This window comes from Chrysemys picta, chromosome 25, assembly GCF_011386835.1.
Source record: "Chrysemys picta bellii isolate R12L10 chromosome 25, ASM1138683v2, whole genome shotgun sequence".
Taxonomy (NCBI): domain Eukaryota; kingdom Metazoa; phylum Chordata; order Testudines; family Emydidae; genus Chrysemys; species Chrysemys picta.
Genome location: NC_088815.1, coordinates 11,721,755 through 11,740,871, shown reverse-complemented (window position 1 = coordinate 11,740,871; position 19,117 = coordinate 11,721,755). Strand labels below are relative to the sequence as shown.

At 51.5% G+C, this 19,117-nt stretch overlaps 1 protein-coding gene across 2 annotated transcripts in view; it reads right to left on the bottom strand.

Moving 5' to 3' along the window:
• ARID3A (AT-rich interaction domain 3A) overlaps positions 1-19,117 on the bottom strand; it is a 103,565-nt gene that overhangs the window by 78,745 nt on the left and 5,703 nt on the right. For both annotated transcript variants that reach the window (XM_065578400.1, XM_024105679.3), the window contains exons 2-3: positions 10,129-11,205; positions 4,351-4,675 (exon numbers count right to left, since the gene is read on the bottom strand). In XM_065578400.1, the coding sequence (XP_065434472.1) occupies positions 4,351-4,675; positions 10,129-10,556 (753 nt within the window). In that variant the 5' untranslated portion in view covers positions 10,557-11,205. The remainder of the gene's footprint in view (positions 1-4,350; positions 4,676-10,128; positions 11,206-19,117) is intronic.

Genomic DNA, 19,117 nt, shown 5'->3' with positions numbered 1-19,117 from the left:
AGGACTCAGTTCAAGTCACGGCTGACCCGGTTTTAGGAAGTGCTGCAGCACCGGCTACCCCACCGCTGAGCTCGGGAGCGGCGCCTATGAAAAGTGGGTATCAGACCGTGAACCTCCAATCCTGCTGGGGGAGGGACAGCAACCTCTCAGACGTTTGAGGCTTCGGTCTCTATGGGGCAGGGACCAGCTTTTAGTTGTCTGTACAGCACCTAGCGCACTGGGGGCCTGGTCCACGCCCAGGGCTCCTAGGTGCTGCAGTGATTCATTAGCCTCTGTGATGCTGGTAGGTCTCCCGACCATGAAGGAATTGTCAAAAAAAAAAAAAAAAGGATTTAAGTTACAGGGTTTTTTATTTTTTTTTTTAAATGTATCTTAAATCTCAAGGGGGAAAAATAAACAACCTCAAGCTGGTGTGGAGAACTGGAGAGCAGGGGCGAAGGAAGTCATAAAGTACTCGCTGTCAATAACTCCTCCGGGGACAGCACCTCCAGTAGCGCGGCAGAAACTGCACCACACATCCTGCTAACAATCATTGTTTACATTCCTTCTGCTCCTTCCCAGCGAGCAGCGCTGCTCCCCATCAGCTGGGGCTGGAGCCCAGTCAAAAGCCTGCGCTGGAGGGAGGCCAAGCGGAGCTCCCGGCCAAAGGCTTCGCTGAGAAACCTCTGGCGGAGGTCCAGAGGCCGACACGTTTGCTTTCTGACATGCTCAGCTGCGGGGGGAAAAAGGGCTTTCCCCAAACCAGGCGGGTCTGCAGTGCTCTCCTCCGCCCACAGCGCGGGCACGCCAGGGCCGAAAGCTTCAGAACAGGGATGCTGGGGAGCTCCCGGAATTAGTGCTTTGAAGGACAGAGCTCGCCGTGCCCGGCCCAGACAGGAAAGCAGGGGCTGCAGCAGAGAGCTTCTGGCTGGGATGGGCAAATGAGCCCAAGGGATGCCTTAAGTCCCTTGGGGGCTCTTGAAATATCCTAACCTCTGCTCCCTGGATCTGGTTTTGCCACTGCTGGCCAGACCAGTGCCCTGGCATGGCCAGCAGCCCTGTTCTCAAGCACAGTTAGGTGGCATCTGCACCAGCTCATGCCCCTTAAGGCCCAGCACTGGAGCGGCACCCAGGGGAGCAGTTTTAATTTGGAATGCTCTCTGGCATTTTAAAGTCATGGTGCTACCTTGACATGCTCTAAGCAGGGTTACGCAACACGGTGCTAAAGTGGCGGCAGCCTGTCTACACTAGCGTTCCCACGCCTGCCACCACTGGTCGAGCTGGACATTGCTACAACAATGGCGGCATTGCCCCCAACTGAGTCAGCTCCCCGCTCCCCCAAAAGAAAAAAAAAAAACAAAAAACAAAAAGCACCAACACAGCCCGAGGTAAGAGGTTTTTTTATTCGTCTTCTATTTGTGAGTCTCTCAGAGTCACGTCTTCCAGCTTTCGTCTGCAACCACAAAGGCTAGAAACATACTTTACTGTAAAACGAAAAACGGAGTCTCACTCTAATCACATGACTCCAGGAGCTGCACCTCGAAGAGAAACGCCAAATATTACAAGACTTGGGTTACAAAAAGCCACAAGCATTGGCAAGCTCAGTTGACCTAAACGGAGTCACACAGATTTTCTGGCCCAGCATAGCGTTAAAATTAAGAACCACAAACTTTCAACCTATTAGCAAAACACCATCAAACAAACACCCCAGGTAACAAGCTGCCAGGTTCGTCACTTTCAGTTTAACATTAGCTTCCAAAACTGAATCCTTTTCTTAAAGCTGTGAGAGGCGCACCAGACTGTGTGATCTTGCTCTCCCAAGAACCCACAGAGCGCAGGGTTTTGGCAGTAACCGGGTGACAAAACAGGAAGATCACAGCTGCTGTATTTAAAAGCTTTTTCCACAGATAAAAAGATTCCGCTCCCCCCACTCTCTATTTACAGGAAGTACAAAAGAAGCCACATTAAGAAGATACATATCAGCCGGAGGAAGATGTAAATAAGAGCTCAAGAAGACAACACAAGAAGAATATATTAAAAAACAAAAACAAAAAACCACATGTACGTTAGAGATATAAAAGGATCAGCAACGTTTTGGAAAGGGAGCGCGTAGACCGACTATAACCATGCTCATAGTAACACTGCAAGGAGGCAGTGTGGGCTAGCAGATAGAGTGCGAGAGACTCCAACAATAGACGGTTTTTAAACCCCAGCACTGTCCCTGACCTGTTGTGTGACCCCTATGACAAGTCACTTCCCTCTCTCTGTGCCTCAGGAGTTTCCCCTCCCCACTCTGACCATTTTCTCTTTTTAATCTGCAGACTCATTGGGGCCAAAAAATGTCTTATGTGCATGTACAGCACCTTGCACAGGGGGACCCAGACCTCAGCTGGGGCCTCTAGATGTTACTGGGACACAGTAAGAGACCATCTAGGTCAGAGGAAGTGGAAAGAAAGGAAGACTCCATTTAAGCCAGTCTCAAGGAGTTTTTTTTTTTTTTTTTCTAGGCTCTAACTATTTAAAATTGATCAGAGCCTGGAAAAAAGGGTTAGTTGCACCAAAAATGTTAAGCTACGGGAGGATGAAAACGCTATACAATAGCTAAAACGAACAGACACACAGGACCAATCGGCAGCCCTGTTATTTTTTTAAGTCGGAAAGCGGCATTGTACCGTTACGGAAACGGAGACACCAGGGCTCCTGATCCTTCTAGCAAACACTTTCTCTGGCTGACCCAAGCGCGCCCACTCGCAGTGCCCTGCAGCGATCTCAGACCCCGGGCGCCCTTGCCAGCTGTTCCCCTGGAGCGGTTTCTCTTCCCGTGGCCAGGGACCCCAAAATAAAAGGTCACAGCCACTAATCACCCCAAAAGCAGCACAAGCCTCCTTTTGCTCCCCGCACCCCACTCCATCTGGATTCCATCTGCTGCTACTGTCTGTGTAGCATCCCCTCCCCCCAGCCCTAAACTCAGATGGTACTTAAACACATACATCAAAGGAGCCTCTGAGTGTCTGGGGAGCCCTGCTTTAAGCACATTTCCTTCTATTAGCCAAAGGCTTACGGATTCAATACCCAGCTCTGGCCAATCATCAAGGGGGAAGGAGGGGGGGGGAAAATGAATGAGAGGAGAGAGAATCTTTGCTTCCCCAGAGCGAGGCTTGGCAAACAAGGAGGCAGGGGACCCAGAAGGGAAGGAAAGGCAGGGGCTGAGTGAAACCCAGGAGAAAGCTAGTTTATGATCTCCAATCTGCTATATGGGACTTGCATGGACCTGCCCTTAGAGTTAGGCCCATGTTTAAATCACATACTTAATCAGGGCTGAAAGGACCACGATTCAAATAGCCAGTGCCTCTGCCTCCACAGATCTTTGCAGAAAGACGCCAGGAGGTCAGATCTGCCTCAGAAACCAACGGTTCCCGGGACGGGGCGCACCACACGGGCTAGCTTTTCAAAAAAACCTAAAGCCAACACAAGGGAATCCCAACGGCGAGTTTGGAGTGCCGTGTAGAGGTCTACGTGGATTCCCTACAGCATTTGCAAGCCAAACATTGCAGAGTTGTGCTAGTGCATGAGAACCCGACCAGAATATCCCCCTCGAGAGACACACACCCCAGCCAAGGAGACGGACGCATGAAGAGCAGAGTTTAAAATAAATAAATAAAATCAGATTATTAAAGCCAGAAAAAAACGGAAGCATTATTGACACAAGTAAAAACGTTTGGTTTGAAGACACATGCACCCAGATACTCCATTTAGACTGCACACAATGGAGGCATTCACACCAACGCAAAACACCTGCATTAGCACTGGTGTGAATGACTGACCAAGATATCCGAGTTCCCTGGTTCTTTGACTTGGCCACCTTCCTCTGAAGTGGTACCAAACTGTTCCCGGTGGCTCAGGGCCAAGATCTTAACCGGAGGTTGGCAGCATGTGAACTACAAGGACAAAACAAGGAACCAGTCGAAAGAGCGCCTCCCTGCAAGGAGAGGCAAAATTTCCAAACTATAAAATCCATCTAAGCCCCTGAAGCACAAACTAACAGAGGTTTGGGCTCCCCAGTCTCTATCCTGGAGAGTTCATTCACACACAGCGTCAGACCCGCCTGCCACCCTTCAAAATCCCTTCCAAGCTACTCCAGCCATTCCAAACATGAATACACCAGCATTCCCAGCTTAGCCAGGCATGCAACACACCTCTTGACATCTTAATTCTGGCAATTTCCCAGTGCATCAATGGGGAAGAACTCCTTGACCCGGCTCAAGGTCCCCAAGGGATTAAGTACTGGAGATGTAGCATTAAAAGTAACCGGCTTATAAACTCAATGCCAGCAAGTCATTTAAAGGGACATATGCTTTTATGGGTACCTACTTGCTTGAACTGCTCCTCGTAAGTCCAGTCTCCATGGTCTGGAGCCTGCTGCTGTAGCTGCAAGTGCCCCTGATGGCTCAATCCAGACGACAGACGCTCCTGGCCCCCCGGCAGCCTCTGTGGCTCACCTCGGTACGGCTGGGGGGCCTGCGGCTTGCGAAGAAGCAGAGATCCCGGCCCAGATCTCACCGCTTCTGCGGAGCCCAGCCCTTCATCCTCCCCCATTTCTTCATCCTCTTCATAATCTTCCTCCTCCTCTTCTTCCTCTTCCTCCTCCTCCTCCCCCATGTCCTCTTCGAAGTCATCTTCATCCCATTTGCGCTTCCTAGAGTTTAAAAAAAAAAAAAAGGGGGGGGGGGGAGAAAAGAAGAGAATGTTCATGATGTAGCATTTGGAGAGAGCTTGCTAAAAATCAACACGCAAACAGACGCCACCTGATTTTATGTACCCCACCTCCACTCCAAGAATCCCCCCCACCCCCAGTGGAGAAGGCACCAGATTCAATGCAATCAAGATTATTAGAGGGCCACTCAATGAAACCAAAAAGGGGGCAAATTGAGAACTGGTAGAGGAAATGCTTTTTTCACACTGTCCACCCCACAGCCTGTGGAACTCCTTCCCACAAGATACGAGAAAGGGTTTAGGAGGGCGTATAAATCCTCCTACGCCAAGGCTTCAGCAGGAAACTTCTCCTGGGGAAAGTGATCCCATAATCGCCTACTGCAGGGCTCCTCTAGCTGCTGGTAAAGGCTGGACCCTTGGTCTGATCCAGACCGGCTCTGTTCTACATAGGTTCTTATACCATGCCCATCGCCGCAGCATCTGAGGCCCAGACCCCCAAAAGGTATTTAGGCTCCTAACTTCCATGGATTTCAATGGAAGTTGGGTGCCTAAGTTGGAGCATTAAGCAACACGACTACCATAGGTCACATGTTGTTTGAGTGCACAGGAACACAGGCATTACCCATGCCCGGGCACCACCTTTCCCTTGCGCCATCTTCCCAGGTTGTCTTTTGAACTATTCATTCTCTCTTGTAAGCTTTTCGGGGCAAGGGCTGTCTCTCACCAGGTGGTTGTGCCCAGATCTCAGTTGGGGCCTCTCTGTGCTGTTTGCATTGCAAACAATTAGTACCAAACTCCGTGCAGTTTGCATTGCAAACAAGAAATAATCTATTCCACACACTAGGCAATAGATGCATGGAACATTTTCCAGTTTCCCTGAATAACTGGGGCAGTTTTGTCCACTCTCCACCTCAGCCCAGTTCACTTCCTCCATGCATCCATACTGGCCAAAGGGAGATGGGCAGCCTTAGCACAAAACAGTCCTATGGTGCAGCTGCAAATCTTTTTCCTTCTCGTAATAAAAATAAATAAATAAAGTCACAATATTTTACATACACCCTCGGAAGACCGTCTCCTTAAGCCAGCTTCTGCTCTCATTGACAGTGGTGTGAATTCACAGTAACCGCATAGATTCCTCTGCTACATCAGATCATCACTGGTCCCCCGAATGTACCCATCCAGACTGAGTCAAAGCCCAGTCTCTTCCATCACGGTGACCCATCCTCTGTGGAAGTAGCAGCATACCCCTCAACTGGGACCTGCGCCCAAGGCTTTGGGATTTAGATTTGCTGCCACATCGCCGAGGGACCCGTTTCTACTGGAGACATTTTCTAACTGGTTTCAAAAGTGGCTCAGATAAGCCAGTCAGAGCTGCGGCACTGACCCAGTTTGAGGTGATCTAAGACAGCCTGGTTCCCCCCCTGCCCCAAACAGGTCAGACCATCTTAGAAACAAAAACAGGCCTCCACTAGGACTCCAGCCAGCTTAGCTGAACCAGTTTGAGAACCGATTAGAAGTTTTTCCCTTAGTGCCGACAGCCCTGGATCCGAGCCCACGTGATTGCTGGCAAGGACGCTCTCCTCTCCTGGAGCAGGAAAAACCAACCAACCAGTTGGGCTGGTTATCGACAGACCCCAACATCAGGGTGGGGACACCTCGGGAATGCATGAAATAGGGATGGGGAGGCCCAGCCGTAGCCCTTCAGTGCAGACACTCTGTGATAGCGCTGGGAGGGGTTCTGCCGTTGCATAGTTAATCCACTTCCCCCAGCGGTGGCAGCTAAGTCGACAGTAGAATACTTCCCTCAGCCTAGCGCTGCCTATGCAGGAACTTAGCTCAGCTTGACTCCGTGATCAGGAGTGTGGATTTTTCACACCTCTGAGGGAGGTAGCTGGGGGTGACCTAGTTTTTTTTTTTAAGTGCAGACCCGGCTTTAGTGGCAGGCAGGATTAGCACCTCCTGAAGAAAGCCCTAAACTGAGCTTAGTTCCTTCCTGCTCCTTCAAGGGGCAAAGGGGAGAACCCATCTGCAATAAAGGCAGCAACCCAGCTCTTCCTTGCCAGCATTTCAGCTCCCACCCTCCCCACCTCGCTATACCCGGGTTTCTCGTCACAACCGAGTGCAGATCGGGATGGAGACGAGTGAGCGTGTGCATGCGGGGGGGGGGGGGGGGGGAGAAATAGGGATCTCAGCTCTCCAGGTGCCAGGCGAGAGTCGGGGCTCAGAACAAGAGATGGTGCTGGCCCCTGAGAAGCAGGGAAGCAAGTGCCATCACTGGGCCCTCACGGCTGCCTGAAAAGGAGATTAGAGTGTCATTCTGTGGGAAGGAGAAGCCTTAAGCTCACACCCTGTCCCATATACATTTTTGGTTGGGCGGGGGAGGACAAAGGGTTTATTAGCTCTAGGTCCTGCTGAATTTCCCTTCTCCCAAGCGCAAGTGGGAAGGTTTGCCTGGCACTAGAGTAGCCCTGCACGGTTCTGTTCCTCTGTGCAGAGAAGTGTTTATTTTGGTGGGCCGCGTTGAAATCTCACTTGGGATGCTCCAGGGGAGTGGCTGGCAAGTTGACCCCATGGGACACACTTTACAGTAACAGATTCCACGTAGAGATGGTTTATAAAGGAATAACAACGGATTAGAGGATGCAGGCCTGTAAGGAGACAGGTTGCGCGTGTCATAGGGGGCGGTTAGTGTGAACGCCGCCGTTCCACAGACTGGCCGGGACCTCCAGAGCGAAAAGCATGTGCTGAAGAGTCAAGATTCCCTAACTGGCCGGGTAACGGGCTCGTCCACTGCAGATCAGGCGCAGAGGATCTCCAACGCACTCAGTAGTGGTTTACATGAGCACATCAGTACCAGGTGTTTATAAGTGGCTGTCAGCTATGGGTATAAGCCACCTATTAGATTGTTTTAATAAATAATTAATCAATCATTTATACACTGACCCTTGGTAAGGAGCAGAAGTCCTTGTGGCACCTTTGAGACTAACAAATTTATTTGAGCAATGAGGACTGAAGCGGACACATTCAGCTCTAAAGGTTGGAGCCTCCACTAACTGATCTAGAAGAGTGACAATTAGCTGGCAGCAGTAGTAGGCACTTGTCTCCTTACATGGCCCCGCCACTAGAACAAGACACACCTTGAACTGGTAGGTTACAGGTGCCCTATGGCTGATTTCTCATCATTGCACAACGGGTATCTGTTGGGCAAAGAGCAATTCGAGACGGTCGCTCTTCACTCCGGCAGAGTCTGAGTTTTTGGGAACATACAGCCCTATCCCCAAGGAGGTGTGGATGGGCCCCACCTCTCTGCCTGGAGAGATCGAGATCCGCTCTGCCAAATGTTTGCTCCAGGTGAACACTCTGCCAGGATGCAACGGTGTATTTTTCTTTCAGGTTAGACAGATATTAAAGGGAAAGGTGGGCCCATGCACTGAGCCAGGCCCCTGGAGAACCCCCAGCACTGCCGCTTGGCTCCTGCCACTTGCAAATAGAGCGGAAAAGACAAAAGGGGGAATAAAATCCAGTGCATCCGTTTATCTTGAAAGGTGGCTAGTCATGCTATGGGTGTGAACTTGCCTTAAGCAAACCGGCTCGCACAGAGGAAGGTGTGTCACCAGCTCAACTTTTAAAAAAGAAGGCAGATTTACACTTCAGGTTTCCAGTCCCGTTCCCCCTCCCCAGCCAACAGTATAATTGTACCAGATGCGTCATCATTACCATACTTTATGCCACTTGTAACTTCACCGCGACAGCAGAGACCAAACTTCGATCCCTCTCCCACAAAAAGTCTCAGCCTCCCTCCCACCCATACTTGAGCTAAAATGAGAATCTCCATAAGCTGTTTGCACTATAGGGCATGTGACACACACATCTGAAAAGTTCCGATTCCATCCTGTAGAGGGCAATGGTGGACACACATTTAACCAATTTATTACAGTACAGCGATTCCCTCTCTACTCCCAACTCCACAAGCTAGGCAGAGATATAGGCAGAATCCAAGCCCAACGTTCTGTTTTCATGGCCCAAGCCAAACCAAAAAACAGCAGAAGTGACCCAAAATAATGGCTTTTTTTTTTAATATTTAATTTTAAATGATCTAACATATTAGTGACACAGGGAATTTTATCCATCAGAAATATGGATTTAATTGGACAGCGACCCTTTAACTGAACTGGAAAAAGGGCCCTATTGCTATCCAAGTGAAAAATACTGAGCTGGCACTTCCAAAAGCAGACAGCTGTTGACAGACAGTTCCTGCGGCTGTCCAAAGGGCCCTGTCCTATATGGGGCAGCAGGGGACAGGTGGCCTGGCACCAGAGGCAACAGAACAACCTGTTGCCTGGGTAATTTAAGACTAGACCAGGCTGCTTTAAGGACCCTGCGCTGGCTGCCAGAGAAGATGAGGACCAAATTACCCTGCAATTCCTACAATTGTGGTAGGAAAGGTACACCTGAGTACGGCATGTGTGTCCCAGCATGCTCCGGAACGACCACAATAGGCATGGAATACAGATGTAGACAGAAAAGTATCCCACCCCCTCTCCCCAACCCCCAGTTGCCTCCCCCAGGCTGAGTCCCTGGGATTCTCTCCCAAAAAGCACTTCCCAGGCAGAAACCAGGACTGCCCCCGAACAGGTTCTTCCCACCAGCCGCCAAAGGTCGAACCTGCCTCTTGCAGAGTTAAGGTGCTATCGGAGACTCAGCAAAAAGCTACGGCATTGGAACATTCTGACCGTACGTGGGCAGACACCTTTCTCAGCCCCCACAATGACTTCACACCGAACACACCCACAGTGCTTTGGCCCGTCGCCATACGGCATCATGCTGCCAAAAATCAGACCTGTGGCGGAGGCTAAACCATCCGGCACCTGCTGGAGAAGCGTGGCACCCGTATTTATACGGCAGAAGGGAGACATGGGTGCGAATCCCTCAGCGCACCACGCGATTTTAGTTAACGTGAGACTTGTATGCTAAAATTCTGTTAAATAGAAGCGCGATGGTTTTCAAACATGCAAACTCGGTTTCAGTTTATGGCACTTTTCTTAAATCAAGAGGAGTCGCCGTGCAATCTAAGAACGCTCCTATGTTAATTTGCATAAAACCAAGCTACTTTACCTAATTAGGATGTTACACACACACACACACACACACACACACACACACGTCAATGTAACATACCGGCCAAGTGTTCTAGTATCCCCATTCAGTGGCTGGGCCAGAAGATAAAAGCCCACTACTGTTAAACATTAAGGGATGTACCCTTGTAGAAACGGTTGTATTTTCAGCAGTGAAGGTCCCAAGTTCAACCAGTGCTTACAACCCATGGTGGAGATAGAACTGCATTCATTTATACGCCGCTGCATTCATTCAAGTCAGTAGGCAAGGCCTATGCCACGGAAGGTGTTAATTTATGCAAATTTATCCATCCATACTCACAGCTCCTCCTCTTCCTCCGAGCCCATCTCCTGCTGGTACCCGCCATCTTCCTCCTCCTCCTCCCCCTGCTCTTCCTCTTCTTCCTCCTCTGAGGCCTGGCTCTCATCTGACATTCCCGGGCTGGGCGAGTGGCTAAGTCCAGCTGCTGCTGCCCGCATAGCGGCCAGGGCAGCCATCTGGGCCCGCTGGATGCGGGCGCTCTCAAGCTCCACCCCCTCCTCAGGTGGGGCGGGGTCCTGGCTGCGGCCACGGGCCAACAGCGAGGCCCCAGCAGGGAGGGCAACGTTCTGTCCGGAGGGCGGCGGAGGGGGCAGTGCTGGCGGGGGAGGCGTGGAGCGCTGCTGCTCCTGCTGCCGCGCCTCCAGCTCCTGCTGCAGCCGCGCCCGCTGCTGCCGCTGCAGGTTCTCCATCACCGCCTGCAGCTTCATGGCTCTGCCAGCCGGGGGCAGCTCCCTGGGGGAGTTGGCGGGCAATGCACCTGGGGTGCAATGCCCTGGAGTTGAGGATGCAATGTCCTGGAGGGGAAGGGTATCTGGAGGACAACGCCCTGTGGGGTGCAGTGCCCCAGGGGAGCTGGCCGGCAAGTTCCTAAGAGGGTAGAAAGCCCTGGACTGGGAGGTATCTGAGGTGTCCAGTACCCTGGGAGGAGGGGGGTTATAATGCCCCCGAGGGAGTACGGTGCAATGCCTTGGGGGAAACGCACAGACACGCTGCACTGGGGGATGCGGGCCCCAAGGCGTTACACTAGGGGCTGCTTTGCATCGAGGGGCCGACACCCTGATGACACCAGAACGTTTCCCTGGGGACCAGGGATGGGACCCGCTGAGCAATCAGCTGGTTGCAAGCCCCCGCTCCAGGGCCGTTAGTCTCTGCAAACGCCACACCTCAGGGCCAATGCCCCTCTGGCTCAGCAGGCAGCCAGCGCAGTCCTGGACATGGCACGCCCCTTAGCTCGACGGGCACTCCCCAGGCTGGACTGCGGCTTCCTTCCTTCCTTCCTCTGGCTCTGCTGCAGTGGTAGGGCTGGGTCCCGCTAGTCCTTGGCCAATTCGGCTTCATCCAGGTGTCTGCGCAAACCTGGGGGGGAGGGCGGGGAAGGAGAGAGAAAGCAGGATTAGTGTGGACTGGGTTGGGGTTACCTTCTTGTGGGTGACTGCAGGGAGGAAAGAGTTAACCAGGAGCCTCATTAATCCAGAATTAATGCAAGAGGGGAGGGAGGAGTGTGGGGGAAGAAGACCACAGGGGAGAGGAAGGAATGGGGAATGAAGTTGGGGGTGGGGAGGGACAGTCCTTCAGCTTGATCTACAAGCCTGTTGCTTTGCAATCCGAGAGCACCGGAGCAGGGCGGTCTGGTCATTAGACACCCGCCTCCCACCACCTCCAAGCAGCCCTGGTGTCACTGACCCACAAATAATGGGCTCCCTCCCCCCACACCCAACACCTACCAGGTGATCCTTCACCCCAGGCCCCACCTGCTCCTCCAAGGCCCAGCCACTACTGGAAGAGCCGTAGGCAGACCCTCCTCCTCCTCCTAAGCCCTGCCCCGGCAAGGACGCAGAGCTGACTGCCCTGACCTTGGAGACAGAGTCAGGGAAACTGGCTAGTGGCAATTGTATGGAGGAAGGTTTCCCACTGTCTGCACTAGGACTACCTCCCCGCATCCTCCCCTACAGCGTCCTCAGGACCTAACCGTGCGCCTCGATCTGCTCAGTCCGAGGTCAGGGGACCAGACAGCAAGTGTGAAAAGTCAGGAAGGGGGTGGGGGAAGGGTAATAAGCACCTATATACACGGCTGTTGCAAGGAAGTTTCGCACCCTAGGCGAAACTTCCACCTTGCCCTCCCCCCTGCTCTGAGGCAGCTCCCCGTCCCCCCCACCCCCACCCTGAGGCAGCTCCCCAGCGGCAGCTCCCCACCCCAGCTCACCTCTGCTCCGCCTCCTCCCCGAGCACGCCACCCCCGCTCTAATTCTCCTCCCCTCCCAGGCTTGCAGCGCCAAACAGCTGATTGGCGCTGCAAGCCTGGGAGGCAGGAGAAGTGGAGCGGCGACTGCGCGCTTGGGGAGGGGGCGTAGGAATGCCGTAAAAAAAAATTGGGGGCACCACTTTTTGGCACCCCCAAATCTTGGCGCCCTAGGCAACCGCCTAGTTTGCCTTAATGGTGGCACCGGCCCTGCCTATATAAGGCAAAACCCCGAATATTGGGACTATCCCTATAAAATCAGGACATCTGGTCACCCTAGTCCGAGACGGCAGAGGAGGGAAAAAACACCCCCAAGGACACAGTTTGGTCCAGTCTGTACCACACAGCGGCTCAGAACTGGGGGACAACTGTGTACCTCAGCCTCCCGGTACAGTGGTTATAGCACAGATGAGCCCACAGAATCCACACTAGGAGCCGGACCGATTCCTTCCCGGGGTGCACAAGTCAGGCCCTGGACTGGGACCCAGGTAACCTAGGATCTGGCCCCAGCTCAGCCACTAGTTTGCTGCATGGTACTTCTGTGCCTCAGTCTCCCTGTAACGTCAAGCATATCAGACAGCAATACTGATCCGCCTTCGCAAAGCGTCTCAGACCCTCACACACTGAGTATTGGCCAGCCCCCACCTCGTCTGGGGCTGAATATGGCTTGTCCAGTGGCAGAGGCGGGGGGAAAAAGAGAAGAGAGGCCATTTACCTCCCATTAGCAGCTAGGCCACCTGTTTAGAGACTGGACCAGTGAAAACCAGTTTCTAACAATGTGAGGCAGCCAGCATGGATGGGGCCCAGACAGGGGGGGGGGTGGGGGGGAGGGAAATCTAGTTGAGAACATGTCCTGCAAATCTGGGGCTATCCGCTTTATAGCCGCAAACCATGTTTGCGGATCGGAGGCGGATACAAATTTTGTATCCGCGCGGGGCTCTACACGTCCGTACCCACGTCCTGCTGGCAGATGGAATTAGTTTACCTGGAACGGAGTTTACACACAGACTTGGTTTGAGCTCCACTGTCAACAGGTCCCGAAGAAGGGTCCCTCTCCCAGACCCCAATACTCCCACTCATGGGGTGTCAGCATGCTGCACCACAGGGGTTCCCACACTTGGGTGGCCCAGGAGGCCACTTTGACAAATTGCCAGGCGCACAAGGGCTACGTGTAGTTTGCCCGCACATTTACGCACTTAAGGAAAACAAACGCTTGAAAAGTCGGTGTGCCCTTTTCTTGAAAGAGAGAAGTTCCTTGCTGAGTTCATCAGCTGTGAAAACAAGAACCCACTTCCCCTCCACCCCTCAGGTTTTCCCAGTACTATTAAAAAAAAAAAAAAAAAAAAAAAAAAAATCTGCCTACACTAGACTAAGATTTCCCAACACTGGGCTTTTATTACAGTAATATCCAGCCATGATCAGGGCCCCCTTGGGCTGGGAGCTGCACAGACACATAGCGAAAGAGTCCCTGCCCCAAAGAGCCCAGGCAAGAGACAAAGGGGGGGGGGGGGTGAAGACGCACAGAATAGGGAAGTGACATGCCCACAAGTCACGTAGCGCAGAGCTGGGAACAGACGGCACGTCTCCTGACTCCCAGTCTGGTGCCCTATCCACTAGGCCACGCTCCCAGCGGTTCAGCTCCCCTGGCAGCCGGGAAGCAAAGACTGGAGGGCCAGAGTAGCCACCTGCGTCTAAGCCGGTTCAGGACAGGTCTAGAGGACACCAGAGACTTGTTAACACGGGCACTCCCATTGTCGCTGGCACTGAGGGAAGCATAACCAGAGCTCCTGAGAGGACTAACGGGGCTGGATTCTGGTCTGGTAAAGTCATTAGCCCCCCCATGGGCTGGACTGCCAGATCTAAGATCCTGTGTTGAGCTAATTTGTCCCTTGGGCTTCACTGCTTAGAGGGCCAATCCACACCCTAAGGGCCACCATTTTGAGGTCGACCCGGCTGCAACACGGTAGTTCCAACGCAGTTAAAAAATACACTGGGGGCTTGAGGCCCAGATGGGATCAAGCGGCATTTTAAACAGCGTTCCTGGAGTGGGCAAGAGATGGGGGGAAAATGTGGCAAACAACAACCACCACCACACTACACACACCCCTAATTTTTTATCTTAAGTCTCCACCAATATTGTTCTAGTTCTTAGACAAGGAATCTCACTTCCAGCCCTTCTGCATTGATTTCCCTGCAATCGTTCAGGGGATTGAGTTTTCCTGCTGGGAATGAGGACTGGGAGCAATTTAACTCAGCAGCAATGACCCGCAGTGTATCTGTACCGGGGGAACCATCAGGCTGTAACCGAGTTCCTCAAGGTGGTAGAAATCAGTGTAATTGGACCTTAGGCCTGGTCCAGTTTAACTGAAAGTGTGATTAAGCTGGTTTTAAACCAGCGCAGGATGTATGTATACGTGTGCCTAGACTGCTTTAAGACTGGTTTAGATCAGTCACAAGAGAGCCGAACTGATAGAACCAGTTTTAAAAACCGGTCTCATCCACACACTGGTTTGCATCAGTTTAACAAAATCAATTAAAGAAAAAAGAAAAAAAAAAACCACCACACACAACCTAAACCAAACACAGATTTAAAATGCTAACCTGGTGCCCCTTTCACATTTCTAGCCCTGCCCATCCACACTGGAGACAGAGAAGCAGCACTTCCAACGCGAGTGCATCAGACGACAGAGCTCTGCTGGGAGAAATCTGCAGACAAATCCAGGCCTAGGCAGGACAGTGACCCATTTCATGGACGGCTTTGAGCGCTTCAAAGACACACTTTATTCTGAACCAGTTGGAGCAGGTGCAGAAATCTAGTCCCCTTTGAAGAGAACGCATTACAGGGAAATCAGTAGGTGGAGCAGGACACATGATTTCCAGAGGCAGGGACAGCTAGATTGGACTTGTATGATTTACAAAGGGAAAAAAAGAGAGAGAAGGAGGGAAATGTTTCTAGATTATCTCGTGTGTGTGTTTAAGCCAGAGTGACTGTTTATGTTTGCAAAATGCAGACTGTGGACTATACACTGGGGGCTTGTCGATGCAATTTTTGCACCACTTTAATTATAATCTGTTCAGAAGCTGGCATACAGAAAGCAGTAGAATCCCCTGGCAGAGATCTAGTTATGTCCGTACACAGGCGATTATATATCTGTGTAGTAAATATGCAGAAATAAACTGTACCTTAAAGCACCTTCATCCAGACATAACTGCAACTGTGCTGTTGGCATTGGGCATTGTACCAATTTACCTAACCGCTGAAGCAGTACAACTTGTGTATTTAACTCTAAACGGGTCTCTGTGTTAATAGCTGGAGATCTAAGACCCTCTTGAGTCTCGGCATGTTAAATGAAATGGAATTAGGTGGAGAGAGGCGAGAAGAGGGTTATGAATGGGATTTAGAATATTTGTGTGCAGGTGTGAATTTACCATCGTAAGGATTGAGAGTTGTATCTGAAGGATTATGCTAGTCCATGTAGATTAATAACGACAAAATAAGTTGTTGGGGGTTTTTTTTTATATAAATAAAGTGAATAAAGCCCGAGCTCTGTTCTTAGCTATCACAGCCAGGAGTAAGGCGTTCATTTGTTGCTGAAGACGAGGCAATCGGATTTTTTGGGACCCTGGCAGTTCACAGGTGGTTTTAAACAATTCAGAGACATGTCCGGCTGGAAGAGGCCTGGAGAAGTTATCAAGTCCAGCCCCCCTGCACTCAGACAGGACCAAGTAAACCCTAGACTATACCCGACAGGTGTTTGTCCAACCTGTTCTTTAAAAAAAAAAAAAAAGTAATTTCACAACCTGCCTTGGAAGCCTGTTCCAGAGCTGAACTATCTTAGAGTCAGAAAGATTTCCTAATATCGAACCTAAATCTCCCTTGCTACAAATTAAGCCCATTACTTCTTGTCCTACCTTCCGAGGAGAACAACTGATCTCAAACCAGTTCTCCAAGAGGTTAGAGCTGGGGGAAAAAACAGAGCAAGCATCTTAGCAGGGAAGGCATTCTGAGCCCCCACCCCATGCTGGAGACATTCGTTGTTTAATGATGTCGTAGGCAGCAGAGGGGACAGGAGACAAAAGCAGGTTTATAAAAGGCCGGTAGTTAGCTATGAAAAGACACAATGGCTGGCTTTTCCTCCTCCACCAAGATGTAAACCCTCAAGGGGAGGTGTGAGGAATCTGTGTGGCATCCATCCTGGTCTACACAAGGAAGTTGCATGGCCTTAACTAAACCCCTATCATTACAGCGGTACAAACCCCAGTGCGGATGCAGCTATGTTGGTATAGAGAGGTTTACACCAGTGTAGCTGCTTCCCCAAGTGCAAAGGGGCCTTCTACCACTGCAACTGTGTCCACATTAGGAGTTGCGCTAATTATTATTATTATTTTTAAACCAGAAGTCATACCCCGAACCAAAAGTTACACCAGTACAAAAACTGGTGTTTAGACCAGGCCCGTCTCGGGTTGGTGTTTAATACAGAGTGTACCCACCTGTTGTCTCTTCTTATACTTGCTCTTTGGGGCAGACACAGTCTTTGTTCTGTGTCTGTACAGCGCCTAGCACGCTGCGGTCCTGGTCCGTGACTGAGGCTCCTAGGTGTTACCACAAATAAATACAACACGTACCGTGGTCTTGCCTGCATGGGGCATTTCAGCGTCGCTGCGCCAATGAGGCCTACCAGAGTTGAAAGTTAGGCCTCCAGCTTACACACCTCTTACATTTGTACAGCTCCCAGCACAGTGGCGGGGTCTCTCACATGCTACTGTAATACACAATAGACTAGGACATGGTGGATTCCACTTATAAAGGGAGGGTCTCTCCCCCTGACACACACACACACACCACAACTAGTGCCTCCAGGATGTTCTAATTACTGCTCAGTAAGGGACTGTTAAAGTAGTGGCTGGAGCGGACGCAGGGTGGAGGAGGAAGGGCCTTTCCTGAAAGCATCTACTGCCTTCTCCAGCGTTCAGCAAAGGACTTTGGCATCTGGAGAAGGATCACACCAAAGGGTGCCCCGTGCGGTCGGTCTGACTAGGGCAGATGCAGCCTGCCCATGCCGCGGGGTTCTCCATCCAAGTCTCAGGAGTTGCCAGCCGTGTTGTGGCACAAGGCTGGAGTCGACACTCTTACTGTCTTGTCTGTACCGCCAAAGGACTCACCTGGAGACCAGTGACATCACCCCAGCGAGCCCGGATGCAAAGGCCTGGTCTGTGGCTTCTCCTCTAAGCAGAGGCTGGAGGGGGGCACAAATCTATGCTAATCTGGTGAAAGGTCAGCCCCAACCCCCAGAATCCCCACAACCCCTCCCGGCTGCAAAGCAAACAGCAGGATCAACTGGCTTTTAAGATACTTCCTAGAAAGTCTGATCCTGATCCAGATCCAGACCCAGACCCAGCGCCCCCTCCCCCCCAAGAGCGAACAAGATGCTGGGTCTAGGGAGCAGCATCGAGAACGCCGCAGTTCGTTATCCCAGGTGGACAGGAATCCTGTTTAAACACTATTGGTATCTCAGTGGCACCTGGAGGCTAATACTCGGCTCAGGGCCCCGCTGCGCTCGATGCGGTATAGACACATAAGAGACAGCGCCTGCCCTAAGGGACTTACAGTGTCAACAGACAGACAAAGTGGGAGGGAAAAACAGAGTCACTGACAGGTGAAGTGACTTGTGCATGGTGACACAACAGGGCTGGGAATGGAACCCAGGTGTCCTGAGACTCAGGACAGTGCTCTATCCACTAGCCCATGCTGCCACTAAACACAGATTCTCTTATCTATATGAGCCAGGCTTTCCTGCTGCCATGCCATAAAACAAGGTCCCAGCTGGACTGTGGCTGGGACATTAATTGTGTCCACGTACCCAGATTTCTTGCACCTTCCTATGAAGCACCAGTGCTGTCATCCAGCCCCATATGTCAGCTCCTGTGTTCCTAATTATACAGCAGAGGTGGGGAAGGGGTTGCTCCCATATGGTCTGACAAGCACAGTTCTCAGAATAGAAGATTCCCATGCACACCAAATCAGGAAGCCAGGCAAGACCCCTGGTTTCAAAACCCAGTTCTGGGCAGAGCTCAAAGTACAAGTCCAGCAAGGAGGGACCGGCTCACCCAGCACTTATCCGCCGACGGCTGCAAACGTGGTTCTGTCTCGCAGTGCACGTGGGCCTGAACAGTCTTAACTTTGTCCTCACATTGCCCTGCTAAAGCCAGACGCTGCAGCGCCAATGGAACACAACCTGGATGTCGCTTTCTCCCTTCCATGCTGCAAGAGGAGAAAGCATTTCAAAGGCATGAGGTGGGGACTGCTTTATATAACCGGGTCCCATAACCTCACAGCTGTTGTGGCAGAGAAAACAAGCTAGCCCACTGGGGGCCTTAACCAGGAATATTTTGGGCCCCCTTTCCCACCCCTTAAAAACACTAATTGCATTATTTCCACAAACCAGATATTTTCACACACACACACACACACACACACACACACACACACACTAAAAAGTCCACATTAAATAAGATGAATGGTATTTTGGGGGTAACACTAAATCAGGGCCCCCAAAAAATTGCTTGGTCTGCTTATGCCTCATGCCACCACAGGAAACACGTTAGATTTCGTAGCAGTCCCGTGCAGTAAGGGACATCCTCAAACCCTGACCGCAGCAGGTGTACGGGACAGGACGGCTCAAACACCAGCAGCACTGGCCCATACTAGGGCTCCCACCATGGTCTGGAGGACAGGGCAATGGAAACAGGAGTGAGGAGAGCAGAATTCTTATTCCCATCTCTGCCACTGACCCGCTGGGTCACCTTGGGCAAGTCACTTTGTCTGTTACTGCTCCTGCATTTTATCATAAGCGCTTACAGCAGGGACTGTTATCTGTTTGTGCAGCACCTGGCCCAATGGGGCCCCCCCCCGATCTCAGCCCAGGCCTCTAGGTACCACTGCAACATAAATAACAACAGCAGTTACCAATGGGGGAGGGAGGGGGGGCGTGATCGCAACGGCGGGAAAGGCACAAACAAGGCTGAGAA